Raw genomic sequence first — 17306 nt, 5'->3', positions numbered from 1 at the left:
AGAACTGACATTATTTTCTTGTAAAGAGCTGTGTACGCTGGAGGGTGCGTTAGGAACAGTTAATATCTTCCTCCGGCATTCGTTTTGTGATATCTCATTGTAAGTGAGGCGTGTCCGTCACCTAATGCCAAATGCAAGCTGCACTCCCTCGCGGACACGGTTAACCAACGTGAGCGTTAGGCAGCGCCATGCTCGGAGCCTCTGGCGGCACACGGTATCCATCTTGGGATTTCTCCTGCACGGAGCTTTTCATAGCGCCTTGTGTCCACTTGTCCGACCCTTTCCTGCTTTTTTTTTTTTTCCATGCCAGGGAGGTGATGCAGAAGTTGAAAGGTACCTCCCGAGTAGCCGGCGTGGCCGTTTCCCAGCGCCGACCCACCAAAGGCTTTTCCCCGGACTCTACGTGCCCCAACGACGGCTTTGGTAAGAAAGTTTGGATAAAGGAGAGCTAAACCTATTGAAATAATAATGGAAGCAGCCCTGTTGTAATCAGCAAGCACCGTCAGGAGGGATCCTAAACGTGCAAATCGTGTGCTTGTAAGAATTCAGCAAAGTGACATCAGAAGAGCTAAATCTTCCCCTCTTAATTCAAAACGGTTTTATTAATTAAAAAAAAAAATAAAAGGCCAACAGCATTACAGCAACACGCAAGATACAATAAAGGTGTTACAGACTAAGAAAAATGCCAGCAAACATAAGACCAGTGATTGGCCCGTTCTTCCCCTCCTTTAAGCTTAGCATTTCCATTCCAGCTGTTCTATGCTGAGGCTCCCAGGCTTTATTTTTAATTAATTGACTTATATTCCGATTTTTTTTGGCCCTTCCAAGCGGATTACGTTCAGGTACGGTGGTTATTTCCTGTCCCCAGAGGGCTCACAGTCTCCTAGATGGATGCGCTAAGCTGCGATAAGACGATGTCTCAAGACACTGGGGCAGGGATGGAAGGGAGCAGTAGTGAATCAATCCCCCCTGTTTCTGCTCTCTCTCTCTCTCGAGGCATTTATAACAGCACCCGTGGGCCCGAGTACGCTCACTGTAACAGGACGGCCTGGAACCCCCTGGGGAATGGACTGTCTTTTGAGGATTTCCAGTTTCCCATCTTCCTGCTTCAGGATGAAAATGAGACGCAGGTCATCAAGCAGGTAAGCGTCCTCTACGTGCCTAACGCCAGACTTAATATCCTTTGCACCGGTCGCCTCCGGAAGAGGTTGCCGGAAGCCCGGAAGGTTCTAGACGAGCACTGGCCGATTCCTCGGTCTTGGGCACGGTTTGTGCCGGCGTGCAGCCGTCTGTCACCCTGCTTTTGTGGCGTTTGCCAGCGTTTAGCCGGGAGAGTTTTGCGCAGTTTGTAGCCGAGTGCCATTGTGCCGTGGCGAGACTGCCAGGTACCGGGGGGGACACCAGAAAGACGGTTTTGATGTTTCCTGTAAAGTCCCTTTAAGTAATCTGGCCCGGCACTGGGTCTTTCAGCTTTAATGGGGAAATCAGAGAGAGAGAGGCTCTCGCCCTTTCTTGACTGTGGTACCCTGCATTGTGCGGGCAGGCGGGATCAGCAGAAGTTAAACCTCCACTTTTCATGTGTCCTAATTTTGCATGTGTTGCCTCCGTTTCCCAGTGCTACCAGGAACACAACGTCCCGCTGAACGGCTCCATCCCTCAGTACCCGCTCTGCGCCATGCAGCTCTTCTCTCACATGCACGCCGTCACCGACACGGTCACTTGCATGCGCCGCAACTCGCTCCAGACGTCCTTCAACATCAACCCAGGCAAGTATGGGGGGAGGGGGAAACCCCTGACAGCTTCCCCGTCTCGTTCAGTACTTTACGCCGTGGCAGCAACGGCAGCCCGGGCCTTATCCAGAGGCTTTGTCAACTCGGGGCAAAGTTGCTACCACGTTAAAACGAAGGGGGGAATGACTGGCTGAGACCGTTACGCCAGGATTTGAACCTCAGATTTAAACAGCAGTTGCGGACGGCTGCCTTAGATGAGAGAGCTGTAATCTCTCGGGCAGCGTCGCAGGGTGAGGTTCTGCTGCCCACTGTATCCTGCACATTTCGTCTGCTTTTGTCGCCCCACTGTGAATACCGAGTTGAGAGAGAGCGTCTGGCCACCCAGATCAAACAAGGTAAGAAGGTCGACCCCCAGTGATGTCTAAGAGGCAGTGCTGTGCTCTGCCATATGGAAGGTTCCCCCGTTGGATCCCTGGGTTGGGTTTTCCGCACCCCGAGTCGGGGGCTGTTGCAGAGGTAGCGTTCACAGTCCCTGATGGTGGCTGGGGGGGGGTCAAGGTCATCGTTAAGCTGCATGCCTGGTGGCCAGATCTAGAGCTCATGATACAGGGATCCCTGATGTCTGGCTTCCGGTCTCGGGATGGTTGGTGCAATGACCAGAGAGGATTTCCCCCCCCCCCCCCCTGTTAAAACGGAGGAGGGGCAGGAATCCCTGGATAATTGTGAATGTGTGGTGCCAGAATCCCAGTCCAGATTACGAATGAGCTGGAAAACCAAAGAGGACATGGGAAGTGACACATTGAATGAGGGGAAAAACTTACTAAAGCCAGGTTTAAGGCCAGGACCTTGGTCTCGGACACAGTGAGGGAAAGTGACTTGCCCAAGATCACACCCACAATCAGTAGCGAGTCAGGGATTAGACCTGAGGCACGGAGAGCTAGAGGGCCAGCCCCAAAGGTCACAAAGAGTTGGAGGCAGAGATGAACTTGGAACCCCTGACTCAGGACCTCTCTGGAATTGTCTAATTGCTTGGCTGTCACTGCTGTGCTGCTTTGCTGTTTTCTTATGGAGTTTGCCTTGCATGTTCAGATTCTGTTGACTGATGCCAAGCGTCTGCTTTTGTGTGTTTTGGTTTTGCCCTGTCTGTCGAGTCAGATCCTTGACAGGATACACGAGTTAAACATGTGTCTGTTTCCCAGAAGCTGTTTGTGATGCTCTCAATGACTGGAATATCTGGAGCTCACTCAGACCCATTAATGTCTCAAGCAGCTTGGGTCCAGAGGACAAAGTCGTCTTCGTCGCCACTCGGGCAAGTACCTGTCTCACTGTCAATGTGTCTAGTTTACTGCTTCGGTATCCTTAAAGGGAAAAGACAGCAACAGGATAAGGGCATTGAAAGCCTTAGAGGGATTCAGTTTCGTAAGGAACTGGGGAAACTTTTGGGGAAGGTGGAGACTTTTCTGAAAGGACGGGCTCCACTTTAACCAGAGTGGAACCAGGCTGCTTTTAAACTAGAACAAGGGGGAAAGCTGACAGTCACTTAGCAGTATATGTGGTTCAGAGGAATGTATCCTTGAAGGATACTAATGAAACAGGAGAGTTAGGGCATCCCAACAGAGAGGTTCCAATAAAAGCAAAAATAGTCCATGTGCTTATAAGTAAAGAATCACCTGAGCTAAAGAATTCCAAAGTATCTCTGTGTATTAACCTGCTTTTCAGTTGTCAAACAAAAAACACACTTTGAAATGTCTGTATGCCAATGCCAGAAGTCTAAGAAGTAAGATGGGAGAGTTAGAGTGTATAGCAGCAAATGATGAGATTGACATAATTGGCATCACAGAGACCTGCTGGAAGGAGGATAACCAATGGGATAGGGCTATATCAGGGTACAAATTATATCGCAATGATAGGGAGGATCAACTTGGTGGGGGTGTGGCACTTTATGTCCGGGAGGGTATAGAGTCCAACAGGATAAAGATCATACAAGAGACTAAATGCTCAGTGGAATCTATATGGGTAGAAATCCCATGTGTGTTGGGTAAGAGTATAGTGATAGGAGTATACTACCATCCACCTGGACAAAATGGTCAGACAGGTGATGAAATGCTAAGAGAAATCAGGGAACTAACCAATTTGGCAGTGCAGTAATAATGGGAGACTTCAATTACCCAGTTTGATCAAAGGGAGTCAACGGTTAACCATACCAATTGAATCGCAACAAACAAAGTGGAAACCAAAGATATATTTAATTCTAGCCTTAGAAGGTGTCAGCAAGCCTGATGTTACACGTCAGGCTTGCTGACATCTTCTAAGGCTAGATTTAAATATATTTTTGGTTTCCACTTTGTTTGTTGAGATTTCAATTACCCCAATATTGGCCGGGTAAATGTAATATCAGTACACATGCTAGGGATATAAAGATCCTGGATGGAATAAACGACTGCTTCATGGAGCAATCAGTTCAGGAACCAATGAGAGAGGGAGCTATTTTAGATTTAATTCTTAGTGTAACGCAGGATTTGGTGAGATAGTTAATGGTGGTGGGGCACTTGGCAACAGTGATCATAACATGATCAGATTTGAACCAATGACTGGAAGGGGGACAATATCTACAGCTCTAACACTGAATTTTCAAAAGGGAAACTTTGATAAAATGAGGAAAATAGAAAAAAACTGAAAGGAGCAGCTGGAATGGTTAAGTGTGCAACAGGCAAGGACATTGTATTTTTAAACAATTTTGGAAGCGCAGTCCAGATATATTCCATGCATTAAGAAAAGTGAAAGAAAGGCAAAACAATTATCGGCATGGTTAAAAGGTGAGGTGAAAGCGACTATTTTAGACAAAATAAAATTTGAAGAAGGATCCACCTGAAGAAAATAGGAAAAAGCATAAGCATTGTCAAGTTAAGTGTAAAACATTGATAAGGCAGGCTAAGAGAGAATGGAGAAATTACTACCTGATAATTTTGTTTTCCTTAGTATAGACAGATGGACTCAGGACCAATGGGTTATGCTCCCCTGCCAGCAGGAGGAGAGGTAGTCAGATTTCAAAGCTGACGTCATCCTAGATACACCCCTGCAGTGACCTCAGCCCTTCAGTATACTCTTTAAAAGCCATTGTGGACATACTATTGAAAAACTTGATTAAAAATGGACAACCATAACTGTTCTCAACCAAACATAAATGCTGAATCCCAGCAAGATTCTAGATGCCCTGATCTAGGGATAGGGTGAAAGCTTACCTGTAATCTCTTGGAATCGATATTTCATGGGCGATTCCTTGGCACCATTCTTGGGCAGCTGTGGGTGGGATGCGGAGTCCATCTGTCTAAACTAAGGAAAACGCAACTATCAGGTCAGTAATTTCTCACTTTCCTTGTGTGTAGCCAAATGGTCCGGTTAACACTACCCTTGCAAAGGCTGCATCTTCTCAGGACTGAACGTCCACCAGGCAATAGAACCTGGAGAAGGTGTTCAAGGAGGACCACGTTGCCACTTGGCAGATGACGACGGGAAAATGCAGTCTAGCTTCTGCCCATGAGATTGCCTGAGCCCTAGTGGAATAAGCTTAACCTGAAAGGGTAAAGGCTTTCCTGCCTCCACATAGGCTGCTGTGACCACCACCTCGTTCCAGCGAGCTATGGTAGCCCGCAAAGCTGGTTCACCCTCTCTGCTTCCACTGAGAACAACAAACAAGTGGTCCATTTTGCGGACCGGTTCTGAAACTCCAGATACCGCACCAAAAGCCTACTGATATTTAAATGGTGGAGGAGGCGGTATTCTTCTGCGTCCTTGTGCCTGTCTAGGGATGGCAATGATAAGGACTGATTCAAATGAAACTCCGCGACTACCTTGGGCAAGAAGGATGGAACAGTACAAAGTTGAAACTCTCCTGGAGACATCTAGAGGAACAGTTCTGGACACGGCAAAGCTTGTAGTTCAGAGATGTGATGAGCCGAGCATAGAGCCACCGGAACACCGTTTTCAGGGTTAACAAGTGCAAGGAAAGACTGAGCAGCAGCCGAAAGGAGGGCCCTGCTAAAAACGTCAATACTAGATTAAGATTACACAAGGAACTGGCCACTATATGGGTGGCTGGAGGTGCTTTACTCCTTTCAGAAAATAGGCCATGTCCGGATGAGCCGACAGGAGAGAGCCGCTACCTGGACCTTCAAGGAGCTAAGGGTCAAACCTTTGTTCAAGCCGTCCTGTAAAAATTCCAGAATTAGTGGGATTTTGACTTTCCGAGGGGTGTTCCTCGCACCAGGCCTTGAATACTCTCCAGACCCGCACATACGCTAAGGAAGTAGGGAAATTCTGCGCGCGGAGTAGGGTGGCAATTACTGCTGCTGAATATCCACACTCCATTAGGTGAGTCCTCTCAAGGGCCAAACCGTAAGACAGAATAAAGACATCCTCGTGTGCTAAAGCAGGTCCCTGTGTGGTGGGAAGCAAGGGAGGATCTCCACCAGGCGTGTCGTCATGTCCCCATACCACGGACGCCTGGGCCAATCTGGAGCTACTGGTAGGACTAATCCCCAGGATCACAAGCGTTCCAATTCCCAGAGTGTAACTAGGCACCTCCTCCTGTCTTTCAGATCCAACCATTGCAAGGTGTCACTAACACATTGACACTTAATTTCATACACGGACTTGGTTATTCGCAATAGCTATTTAACAGTCATCCTTTTCATATTATATTATTTAACCGATTACTTGCAGACTATATACGCTACTAAAGTTCCTTGTAAAATGTGAACACACACACTCAGCTCAAAACACGAATAATGTTATAATAATAATATTTGTTTGTTAAATACTATTGTTACTTTCACTGTTCCTTGTAATAATGTTCAATGGTTGATTGTTATTGTTCAATGTTCTATGTAAAAAACCCCAGTCTAACCTCCCAGACCAGGGCAACCTTTTCGTTACTTGTAAACCGGATTGATTTGTATTGCATACAGGAATTCCGGTATATAAAAATAAAAAATAAATAAATAAAAAATAAATAAATCACGTACCATGTGCCTCGTGTCCAAATAAGATTAACTAAAATCTAAGTACCCTGTCCCTTCTCTCACCTTGCCAATTAAGGCCCACGTGCCTGCCGCTCACATCAATCTTCTATTAGTTCTTTGTCCTGTCAATCTTTCATTTCGGAGAGATCTCCAGGACTCTCTGATTTCACCGGGGCCCCTGAAGTCGAGACGGTATCCTGTGAGAATGTAACCTCGTCCATGTGCTCTTTGTGACCTCATGACCCTCCATCATAAGTTTTGAACAGCTCCAAATGCAGTCCAGATGTCTCCCAAAGTCTCCCGTCAAGGGTCATTTTGAGGTCCTCATGGCCAGAATTTCAAATACCCAGACTCCTTTGCGGCTTGGCCTAAGCCAGAATATCTGTGTTGATTTCAAACTTCAGGCACACACATCACCTGCTCTGCAGGGGCCACGCAGGGAAGGCTTATAGTAAGTCCTATTCCAGCCAGGTCTGAATGAGAGCATCACTGTCTAGGTACCACCAATCTCTTCTGCAACTGACACACTTGGGACATCAACTTCCTTATCCGCATGGACGCGAGGAAGACCTTGCCCTGCTTGGTGTCAAACCAGATTCCCAGATATTCCAAGGACTGGGGAGGGTTTGAGACTGCTTTTATCCATGTTCACGACCCAACTGATTTCATGAAGCAGAGAGGTCACCCTGCTGGTCACCAGGAGACTCTCTTCCATGGACTTTGCCCAGATCAACCAGTCGTCCAAGTACGAGTGAACCAGGATTCCCTCTCTTCTCAGTGCAGCCGCTATGACCATCATAATCTTGGAAAAAGTTCTGGGGGGGTGGCCAGGCCAAATGGCAGCATCTGGAACTAATAATGGCAGCACGGTACCGCAAAGAGTAGGAAACATTGATGTTCTTGCCAGATTGGAATATGATGGTAGGTCTCGGAAGGGTCCTGAGAGGTTAAGAACTCTCCGGTTGTACGGCCATTATCACAGAGTTTCCATGCGAAAATGAATGACTAGTAGGTGCCTGTTGACACTCTTCAGGTCCAGGATGGGACGAAAGGAACCCTCCTTCTTGGGTACGATGAAATAGATAGATAATGCACCATATTTTCCTGTGGCGCAGGTACTGGAACTTTATTCCTCACCCTGAGGAGCCTTATCAAGGTGGCCTCCACTGCCTGCTTCTTGTGCTGGAAGTGGCAAGAAGACATCATGAACATGTCCGGAGGAGTGCTGTGAAATTCCAATGCGTATCCTTCTCATATGACATCCAGTACCCATTGTCCGACGTGATCTTGACCCACCGCCAGTAGAAGAGGGACAGTCAATCCCCTAGCTCCTCGTTCCAAGGGTGAGTCGGCAACACTTCATTGGGAGGTTCAGGATGAACCTGCACATAGAGAGTTATGCGCGTAGGTATGCTCGCGATGTTGTGCACGGTGTTATGCACAGAGCCAGCACTCACTGTGCATACCAATGCTCTATGTGGACAATGGAAGACTCACAAAAAACGCGCGCAAGATGGCACTGTCGCAGCCTACCACGTGGTGTGCCTACTGAGCCTAAAGCGGGGCGTAGCCCACCAGGGGCCACTCAACCCACTCCAGGATCGGGAATGATGTCGGTACAGTGTGCTGAGCAAGGAGACCAGAGGAAGTCTTACTGAAACCCCCTCCAATGTCTCTGAATCAGGAGGAATCCTCTTCTTCTTTTTTTTTTTTTAAACTTACCTGGGCTCAGCACTCACTGGCTCAGTACAGAGATGGTCCGCGGCTGCGGGGAAGAGGGCTTTGGCTGTCACCGCCACACTCTGCTTCCTGCACCCGCCGCCTTTCAGCTGCTTCAGCAGCAAAGTCCACGCCGGGCACCGGCTTCCTGACCAAGGCACACCTCTGAGGGATCTCAGAAATCACCTCAGGAATTCTCAACTGGGGGAGGGACCTTTAGGTATCGCCACAGGAGAGCGGGGCTCAATCTTTCTCCAATTTAAATGTAGAATTTCTTCTTCTAAAGGGTACTGTGATCCCCATAGGGAAAGCATGTCCACATCTGCTAGGAGACAGAGAGAAACTGAAGGGCTGAGGTCACTGCAAGGATGTTATATAGGGTGATGTCAGCTTTGAAACCTGACTTCGTCTCCATCTGCTAGCAGGGGAGTTCATCTGGGTACGTGATAGTAAATTTGAAATGAAGTTGACGGTAGAGGCAAAAACTCATAATAAAAACTTTAAAAAATATATCTGAAGCAAGAAACCTGTGAGGGAGTCGGTTGGACCGTTAGTAACCGAGGGTTTAAAGTGGCTCCTAGGGGAAGATAAGGCCATTGCAGTAAGACTGAATTCTTCATTTCTGTGTTTACTAATGAAGATGTTGGGGCGATACCAGTTCCGGAGATGGGTTTTCAAGGGTGATGAGTCAGATGAACTGAACCAAATCACTGTGAACCTGGAAGATGTAGTAAGCCAGACTGACAAACTAAAGAGTAGCAAATCACCTGGACTGGATAGTATGCATCCCAGGGTTCTGAAGGAATTCAAAAAATGAAATTTCAAATCTATTAGTTAAAATTTGGAGCCTATCATTAAAATCATCCATTGTAACTGGAGGGTGGCTAATGTAACCCCAATATTTAAAAAGGGCTCCAGGGAGCGATCCGGGAAACTATAGACCAGTGAGTCTAACTTCAGTGCTGGGGAAAAATAGTGGAAACTATTCTAAAGATCAAAATCACAGAGTGTATAGAAAGACATGATTTAATGGGACACAGTCAGCATGGATTTACCCAAGGGAAGTCTCGCCTCACAAATTTACTTCATTTTTTTTGAAGGGGTTAATAAACATGTGGATAAAGGTGAACGAGTAGATGTAGTGTATTTGGATTTTCAGAAGGCGTTTGACGAAGTCCCTCATGAGAGGCTTCTAAGAAAACTAAAAAGTCATGGGATAGGAGGCAATGTCCTTTCGTGGATTACAAACTGGTTAAAAGACAGGAAACAGAATAGGATTAAATGGTCAGTTTTCTCAGTGGAAAAGGGTAAACAGTGGAGTGCCTCAGGGATCTGTACTTGGAAGTTGCTTTTCAATATATTTATAAATTATTTGGAAAGGAATACGATGAGTGAGGTAATCAAATTTGCAGATGATACAAAACTATTCAGAGTAGTTAAATCAGAAGTGGTTTGTGATAAATTGCAGGAAGACCTTACGAGACTGGAAGATTGGGCATCAAAATGACAGATGAAATTTAATGTGGACAAGTGCAAGGTGTTGCATATAGGGAAAAATAACCCATGCTGTAGTTACACGATGTTAGGTTCCATATTAGGAGCTACCACCCAGGAAAAAGATCTAGGCGTCATAGTGGATAAATCATTTAAATCATCGGCTCAGTATGCTGCGGCAGTCAAAAAAGCAAACAATGTTAGGAATTATTAGGAAGGGAATGGTGAATAAAATGGAAAATGTCATAATGCCTCTGTATTGCTCCATGGTGAGACCACACCTTGAGTAATGTGCACAATTCTGGTCACTGCATCTCAAAAAAGATATAGTTGCACTGGAGACGTTAAAGAGAAGGGCGACCAAAATGATTAAAGGGGATGGAACAGCTCCCCTATGAGGAAAGGCTAAAGAGGTTAGGACTGTTCAACTTGGAGAAGAGACGACTGAGGGGGAATATGATAGAGGTGTTTAAAATCATGAGAGGGCTAGAACGGGTAGATGTGAATCGGTTATTTACTCTTTCAGATAATAGAAAGACTAGGGGGCACTCCATGAAGTTAGCATGTGGCACATTTAAAACTAATTGGAGAAAGTTCTTTTTCACTCAACGTACAATAAAGCTCTGGAATTTGTTGCCAGAGGATGTGGTTAGTGCAGTTAGTGTAGATGGGTTAAAAAAAGGTTTGGATACGTTCTTGGAGGAGAAGTCCATTGACTTAGGGGAATAGCCACTGCTATTGCTGGCAGCGGGAGCATGGGATCTACTTAGTGTTTGGGTTCTTGCCAGGTTCTTGTGGCCTAGTTTGGCCTCTGTTGGAAACAGGACGCTGGACTTGATGGACCCTTGGTCTGACCCAGCATGGCAAGTTCTTATGTTCTTAGTGGGAATTAAAAAGCTGAATAATCCAACTAGTGCATTATTGTACACAAAAGGATCACAGAATCACGGGGATTGGGATGTGCCTTGACGTCACCTAGTCTATCCCCTGCCCCAAAACTGGATCCACTACACCTCAGCCATATTGGATAGATGTAACTCCGTCCTGTTCTTAAAAACCTCCCTAAGTATCTCATTCCAGTGCCCGAGCATTCATTCACAAGTACAAAGTTCATCCTAATTTCTAGCCTATATCTCCCCGGCTGTGGTTTAAGCCCATCACCTCGTCTCCTACCCCAGTGAAGATGGAGAACTGACAAACTCCATTCTCTTTGAATCCTTCCTTCCTCCCTCTAAATGTCTGAATAATGTTGTAAAGGCACCCCTCACCCTTCCCATCTCTCCCTTAAATAACTTGACTCCTTGAACCTAACTTCATAGGTCAGATCATCAAAATATCGTCTTTGGTTTGGTTTATTAATGTTCACTCCGTTTTTCACTTTTCGGTTCTCCCAGCTGGACAGTCGCTCCTTCTTCTGGGATGTGGCCCCCGGAGCCGAGAGCACCGTCTCGGGGTTCGTCACCCAGCTGGCCGCAGCCAAAGCGCTCCAGAAAGTCGCAGACCTCCAGGCCTTGCCGCGGAACGTCATGTTCGCCTTCTTCCAGGGGGTAAGGGCGCAGCCAGGGCTAGTAAATGCGACTTCTGCTCGGATCTGCCTCAAAAGCCACTCAAAATCCCTACAACTCGAGTATACGCAGAAACCAGCACAAGCTGTATTTCTTGGACAGTTTGTCTGTCATTTTGCCCAGTAAAGAGAAGGCTAACTCTTCTCCTAATAGGTTTCATGCTATTTGAAAACACAGTTTATTTAGAGCAAGCAATATCTCTGGTTTCTGGGCTCTTCGTGTTTTATGTACATTTTATGTATGTTTATGTATGTTTTATGTACATTTGCCTTTTCTGATTTAGAGCCATAATTATACTAATATCTGAGCATCGTAGACACCAGTGCCTGTGGAAAGTTTGGGGATTTCCCTGTGTTTTGGGAGGGGAGGGTCACATTTTGTAATTTGAATTTTTTCCCTGGAATGCACAGTTCCATGGATTACTCTTTATCTCCAGGGAGCCTGTGAATATTCCCTGCTTTTCTCTGTAACCCCGCCCCCACCTTTTGCCCTCATAGAGGCATGCACCAGAATCTATGTGATACTGTTAGAGAACTGTTTGGCTGCTGAGCCCATGGAGTGGCCCTCAAGGTTTGAACCTCTGCCTCCGTTCTCCTCTGTTGGGGTCCTTGAAGCCACGCGGCATGCAACCCCGCAATGCAGTTGTACTTTTCAGCCATTTACTGTGCATTTGAGGTGCGCCTGCGTCACCATGACAGCTCAGTATGGGCAGCTGTGCTGCTGCTGCTGCTGCAAGTGTATAGTGTTACAGGGTAGTGCTATGGAGAAAAGGCAGGTAAGCCAGATATGCCTAAAACAGGTCATAGATTTATTAGCGTGCAGCGAACTTAAAACCACACAAAAAAAATGTGCTGCCATTTCGGTTCCCAATCTGGAACCTCATCAGGCTAACCAGGATCCAAAAGGAACCCAAATGTATACCTAGCGTTGTTGGCATTCTTTGGCTCTTCCTGGAATTCGCCAGGGCAAGGATAGATTTAGTGGGCCCCTTTCTTAACCTATGAAAGAAAAGCCAAAGAGATATCTTGGGAGTGCAAAGAAGACACTTAATGCAGGTGTAAGTATGCATGTAATGATTGCTCTGTTAAGTCATTGTTCACAGCGCGTTTTGCTCCTGCAGGTTTGTTTGCACCTTATCAGCAGGTAACTGGGGTAGGAAGAAATTAGCCCTGTGGTATTGGGAGATGACATTCGCCCCTCCGCCTAAAGAGACAGTCCAATCCAGCACAAAGCATGTAGGCATGAGGCCTACTTCACGCCGGTGTGAAACCCAGTCTGGCTCAGTTGGGCACTGCCCAACGTTCCTTGTTGAACTGAGCTCGTGCTGTGTGTTTTTTGGTTGTTTTTTTTCGTGCGCCCGCAGCCCGTCATAACGAAGGTGCCGCCTGCCACGTGTGGCCTCGCCTAAAACAGCTTTTTGCGTTCTCTTTCCCCTTCCCACAGGAGGCCTTCGACTACATCGGCAGCTCTCGGATGGTGTACGATATGGAAGCCGGCAAATTTCCCATCGGACTGGAAAATATCCACGCGTTCCTGGAACTGAACCAGGTGTGGAGTGCGTGGGCTCGTGCCACCGCTTTTAGAGGACAAGTGGATTTAGGATTGCATGCCTAGGGGCTCCGATTATGACCCGGTCATCCTTGCAGCCTTCAGTGGCTGCTGTTAGAGAAGTCCTTGTAGTTTCTCTGAGTGTACACTCTCCTACTGTCAGGCTGGGGCTAGAGGAGAGCTTTCCGCGGAGCTGTGATTCAAAATCATATAGTTTCTGCTTGTTTCCCCACATCCAGGTTGCCCTGAGAAACGACTCGCTTCTGTGGGTGCACACAGACCCTGTCTCTCAAAGGAACAGCTCTGTGCAAGAACAGGTAAAACCCTCCAGTTCTCTTTCCCTCCTCTAGGACTGGAGGGCTCAAGGATACAGAGCCTGTCACCTCTAGGACTGGAGGGCTCAGGGGATGGGAGCAGGGATACAGAGCCTGTCACCTCTAGGACTGGAGAGCTCAGGGGTTGGGGGCAGGGATACAGAGCCTGTCACCTCTAGGACTGGAGGGCTCAGGGGATGGACACAGGGATACAGCGCCTGTCACCTCTAGGACTGGAGAGCTCAGGGGTTGGGGGCAGAGATACAGAGCCTGTCACCTCTAGGACTGGAGGGCTCAGGAGATGGCAGCAGGGATACAGAGCCTGTCACCTGTAGGACTGGAGGGCTCAGGGGATGGGAGCAGGGATACAGAGCCTGTCACCTCTAGGACTGGAGGGCTCAGGGGACGGGAGCAGGGATACAGAGTCTGTCATCTCTAGGACTGGAGGGCTCAGGGGACGGGAGCAGGGATACAGAGCCTGTCACCTCTAGGACTGGAGGGCTCAGGGGACGGGAGCAGGGATACAGAGTCTGTCATCTCTAGGACTGGAGGGCTCAGGGGACGGGAGCAGGGATACAGAGCCTGTCACCTCTAGGACTGGAGGGCTCAGGGGATGGGAGCAGGGATACAGAGTCTGTCATCTCTAGGACTGGAGGGCTCAGGGGACGGGAGCAGGGATACAGAGCCTGTCACCTCTAGGACTGGAGGGCTCAGGGGATGGGAGCAGGGATACAGAGCCTGTCACCTCTAGGACTGGAGGGCTCAGGGGATGGGAGCAGGGATACAGAGCCTGTCACCTCTAGGACTGGAGGGCTCAGGGGATGGGCGCAGGGATACAGAGCCTGTCACCTCTAGGACTGGAGGGCTCAGGGGATGGGAGCAGGGATACAGAGCCTGTCACCTCTAGGACTGGAGGGCTCAGGGGATGGGCGCAGGGATACAGAGCCTGTCACCTCTAGGACGGGAGGGCTCAGGGGATGGGAGCAGGGATACAGAGCCTGTCATCTCTAGGACTGGAGGGCTCAGGGGATGGATGCAGGGATACAGAGCCTGTCACCTCTAGGACTGGAGGGCTCAGGGGATGGGTGCAGTGATACAGAGCCTGTCATCTCTAGGACTGGAGGGCTCAGGAGATGGGTGCAGGAATATAGAGCCTGTCACCTCTAGGACGGGAGGGCTCAGGGGATGGGCGCAGGGATACAGAGCTTGTCACCTCTAGGACAGGATGGGTTGGAAAATTAGCACAAGGAGTCTGGGTCAGATGTGTTCTTGATGGCCCAAGCTGCTTTGAATTTGAAGACCATTTGATCAGGTTAGACGACTTGATGGTTTCCATCCAGTTCCCTATGGCCAGATAACCACATCACGGAGCCTAATATCCCCTCTCCCCCTGCACCTTGTTCTTTCTGAGCAGGGCTGATGTGATGTGCTAATTCTGATAATGCCTTCAGCTATTGTCACTCTAGTGTTTGCATTTTGATTTCCTCCTGTCGGGAACCTCTGTGACCTGCCTGTAAGGGCTGAGCAGGCTGAATGCCTAGGAAGTGCTCTGAACAGTGCAGTCTGCTTCCTCCCACCGGAGGCGTTAAGTTGTGTCTTCGCTGCCTTGCAGTGTGGAACAATGAAACAGTCTGTGATTATAAAGAAGGCCCGGCCTTCTGTCTCTGATTCCCCCTTTCCTCTTTGTGTTCAGGTACGGTCTTTGGTGGATGCCCTGAGTAAGGCCAGCCTGAACACCAGTGTGACCCTGCAGCAGGTGAACCCCTCTCTGCCCCTCCCGCCATCCTCCTTCCAGCGTTTCCTGCGAGCCCGAGACGTCCCCGGGGCAGTGCTGACCGACCACCGGGCTGCTTTCCAGAACAGGTAGCGCTCTTCCCCAGGATTTGTTACAAAACAGCCGTGCGATGTTCTTTACCTCCGGGGAGTCTATGTAAAAGATCAAAGAGAACAAAAAAAAAAAGACTTTTCCCTGTACGTATCCAGATCAGACCAGACTCCTGCGTTTTGCCTCCCCTCCAGCAGATGGAGACAGAGAAAGTTTTACTGACACTGCCACTTAAGACCAGGTGCCACCTGCCGTCCCTTAGTATTTCTGTGTCTCCATCAGATGGTGGAGGGGCAAAGCCTGCAGTCTGAGATTTAAAAAAAATAATAAATTAAAAAAAATATTAAGATAAGTGAGAGTAGAAGATCCAGCATTGCTTGCCTCCCAGGGGATTGTTAGGTCCTGATGGGGCCACCCCCCCCCCCCCCCCCCCGGTTTGTGAGGCGGACGAACAGATGGGGACCCTTTTATTGCTCTGTACTTCATCACTGGACAGGGCAGAAAACTGGGGCTTCCACTTCCCTCATCCTGAAGGATGGACAGAGCCTGCTGCCAGGAAAAGGAAGTAAAAAAAAAAAAAAGAGGGTGCCGTGAGACGTCAAGCTTTACCCCGATTCTTCTATACAGGCGGTCGGCGGCTCTGCTTCTCTTTTGCCGTTCCTGCAGCGGCTCTTACGTTGTTGCGGCTCAGCGCCACCTTTTCATGCTGCACGGGTTGTGCTGCCGCTCCGTTGGAGACGCATGCGTGCCTCTCGCACGATGGCCGACGCTCTCGGTGTCTCTCCGGGGGAAAGGGCACGGCGAGGATAGCGACAGTCACTTTGGCCAGGCACTGCGAGCCCGGGAGGCTCTCTCCAGCGAGGAAGACTGTGGACAACCCCTTCCCACTAAGCGTGGGAATGACTGCCATTTTCCACATTCTCTGCTGCCTCGCGAGCCGGGTGGGAGGGGGGGTATTTCCCTCTTCTTTTATCCCCAGTGGTTAGGACCTCCGGGGGAAGTCAAGATACTGAGGGGCATCACGCAGGAGGCGAGGAGGATTCCTTGGAGGACTCTGATGCCTCTTCTACCTTTCCATCTGACTTTGTTCTCCTATTGCATAAAGCTTATAAGGCCAGGAAAGCTGCAGGCCGGCTTAGAGGTGTGCAGGGGGCTTGGGTGCGCCCAAGGCCGGCAAAAAAGGCCAGGTCCTTCCGGGCTGCGGGGGCTATGAGGGTACCAGGGGCCTCGGCACTGACTGCTGCCACGGAGAGCTCCTCTGAGGCTTCAGAAGCAGAGGATCCGCGGGTGCAGGGCCCACCGGGGTTGGATCCGAGTTTGGCAGATCAGGACCCGGATCAGGCACTGACCAAGAGCCTGGTTATGGAAGGGGATAATCTCAAGGTGGTTCGGCTATTCCACAAGAAGGAGCTGGATCCCCTGATACCCGCTGTTCTGGAAGAACTGGGTATAAAGATGCCACGAGAGGAATCGAGGCTGGAAGAAATGGACCAGGTCATGGCTGGCCTCCGGGGTCCAACAAGGTCTTTTCCAGTTCACAAGTTGGTCAACTTGGTGTTTCGGGAGTGGAATGCTCCTGATATAGGCTTGAAGGTCAGCAGAGCCGTGGATAATTTGTATCCTTTGCCAGAGAATACACTTGAGCTCCTGAAGGTCCCAAAGGTGGATGCATTGGTTTCGGCTATTACTAAGAAGACTATTCCAGTTGCCAGTTCTACAGCCCTGAAAGACCTTCAGGATAGGAAGTTGGAAGTGCACCTCAAGAAGATTTTTTTTTAAAGTCTGCCCTTGGCATTTGAGCGGTTGTGTGTAGCAGTTTCATGTTGAGGGCAGGCTTGCGCTGGGTTCAGCAGTTGCAAGCAGACAGGTCCTTGTCTGATTCTGAGACGCATTAGGTGGAGCAGCTGGAAGCTTTGGTGGCCTTTGGTGCTGATGCGTTATATGATCTCCTTAAGACCTCCTTCAGGAGAATGATCTCAACGGTTTCGGCCCAGAGGTTCCTCTGGTTGAGGAATTGGTCATCCAACATTTCATCCAAGTCTCAGTTGAGAGCCTTGCTTTTCAAGGGGAAATTGCTCTTTGGTTGGGAC

General features: G+C 48.7%; 1 protein-coding gene across 2 annotated transcripts in view; it reads left to right on the top strand.

Annotated features, from left to right (window-relative positions):
- Positions 1–17306, top strand: part of NCSTN (nicastrin) — a 45229-nt gene that overhangs the window by 9808 nt on the left and 18115 nt on the right. Inside the window, exons 4-11 of one of the 2 annotated variants that reach the window (XM_029581675.1) lie at positions 311–423; positions 997–1142; positions 1616–1766; positions 2933–3039; positions 11359–11511; positions 12973–13077; positions 13317–13394; positions 15085–15254. In XM_029581675.1, coding sequence (XP_029437535.1) covers positions 311–423; positions 997–1142; positions 1616–1766; positions 2933–3039; positions 11359–11511; positions 12973–13077; positions 13317–13394; positions 15085–15254 — 1023 coding nt within the window. Of the gene's footprint in view, positions 1–310; positions 424–996; positions 1143–1615; positions 1767–2929; positions 3040–11358; positions 11512–12972; positions 13078–13316; positions 13395–15084; positions 15255–17306 lie in introns of both variants that reach the window. The other variant, XM_029581674.1, reaches the window with a different exon arrangement.

The sequence above is a fragment of the Rhinatrema bivittatum genome, chromosome 16 (genome assembly GCF_901001135.1).
Source record: "Rhinatrema bivittatum chromosome 16, aRhiBiv1.1, whole genome shotgun sequence".
NCBI classification, from domain to species: domain Eukaryota; kingdom Metazoa; phylum Chordata; class Amphibia; order Gymnophiona; family Rhinatrematidae; genus Rhinatrema; species Rhinatrema bivittatum.
The sequence above is the reverse complement of the archived record's forward strand: the minus strand, read 5'-3'. Positions and strand labels throughout refer to the sequence as shown.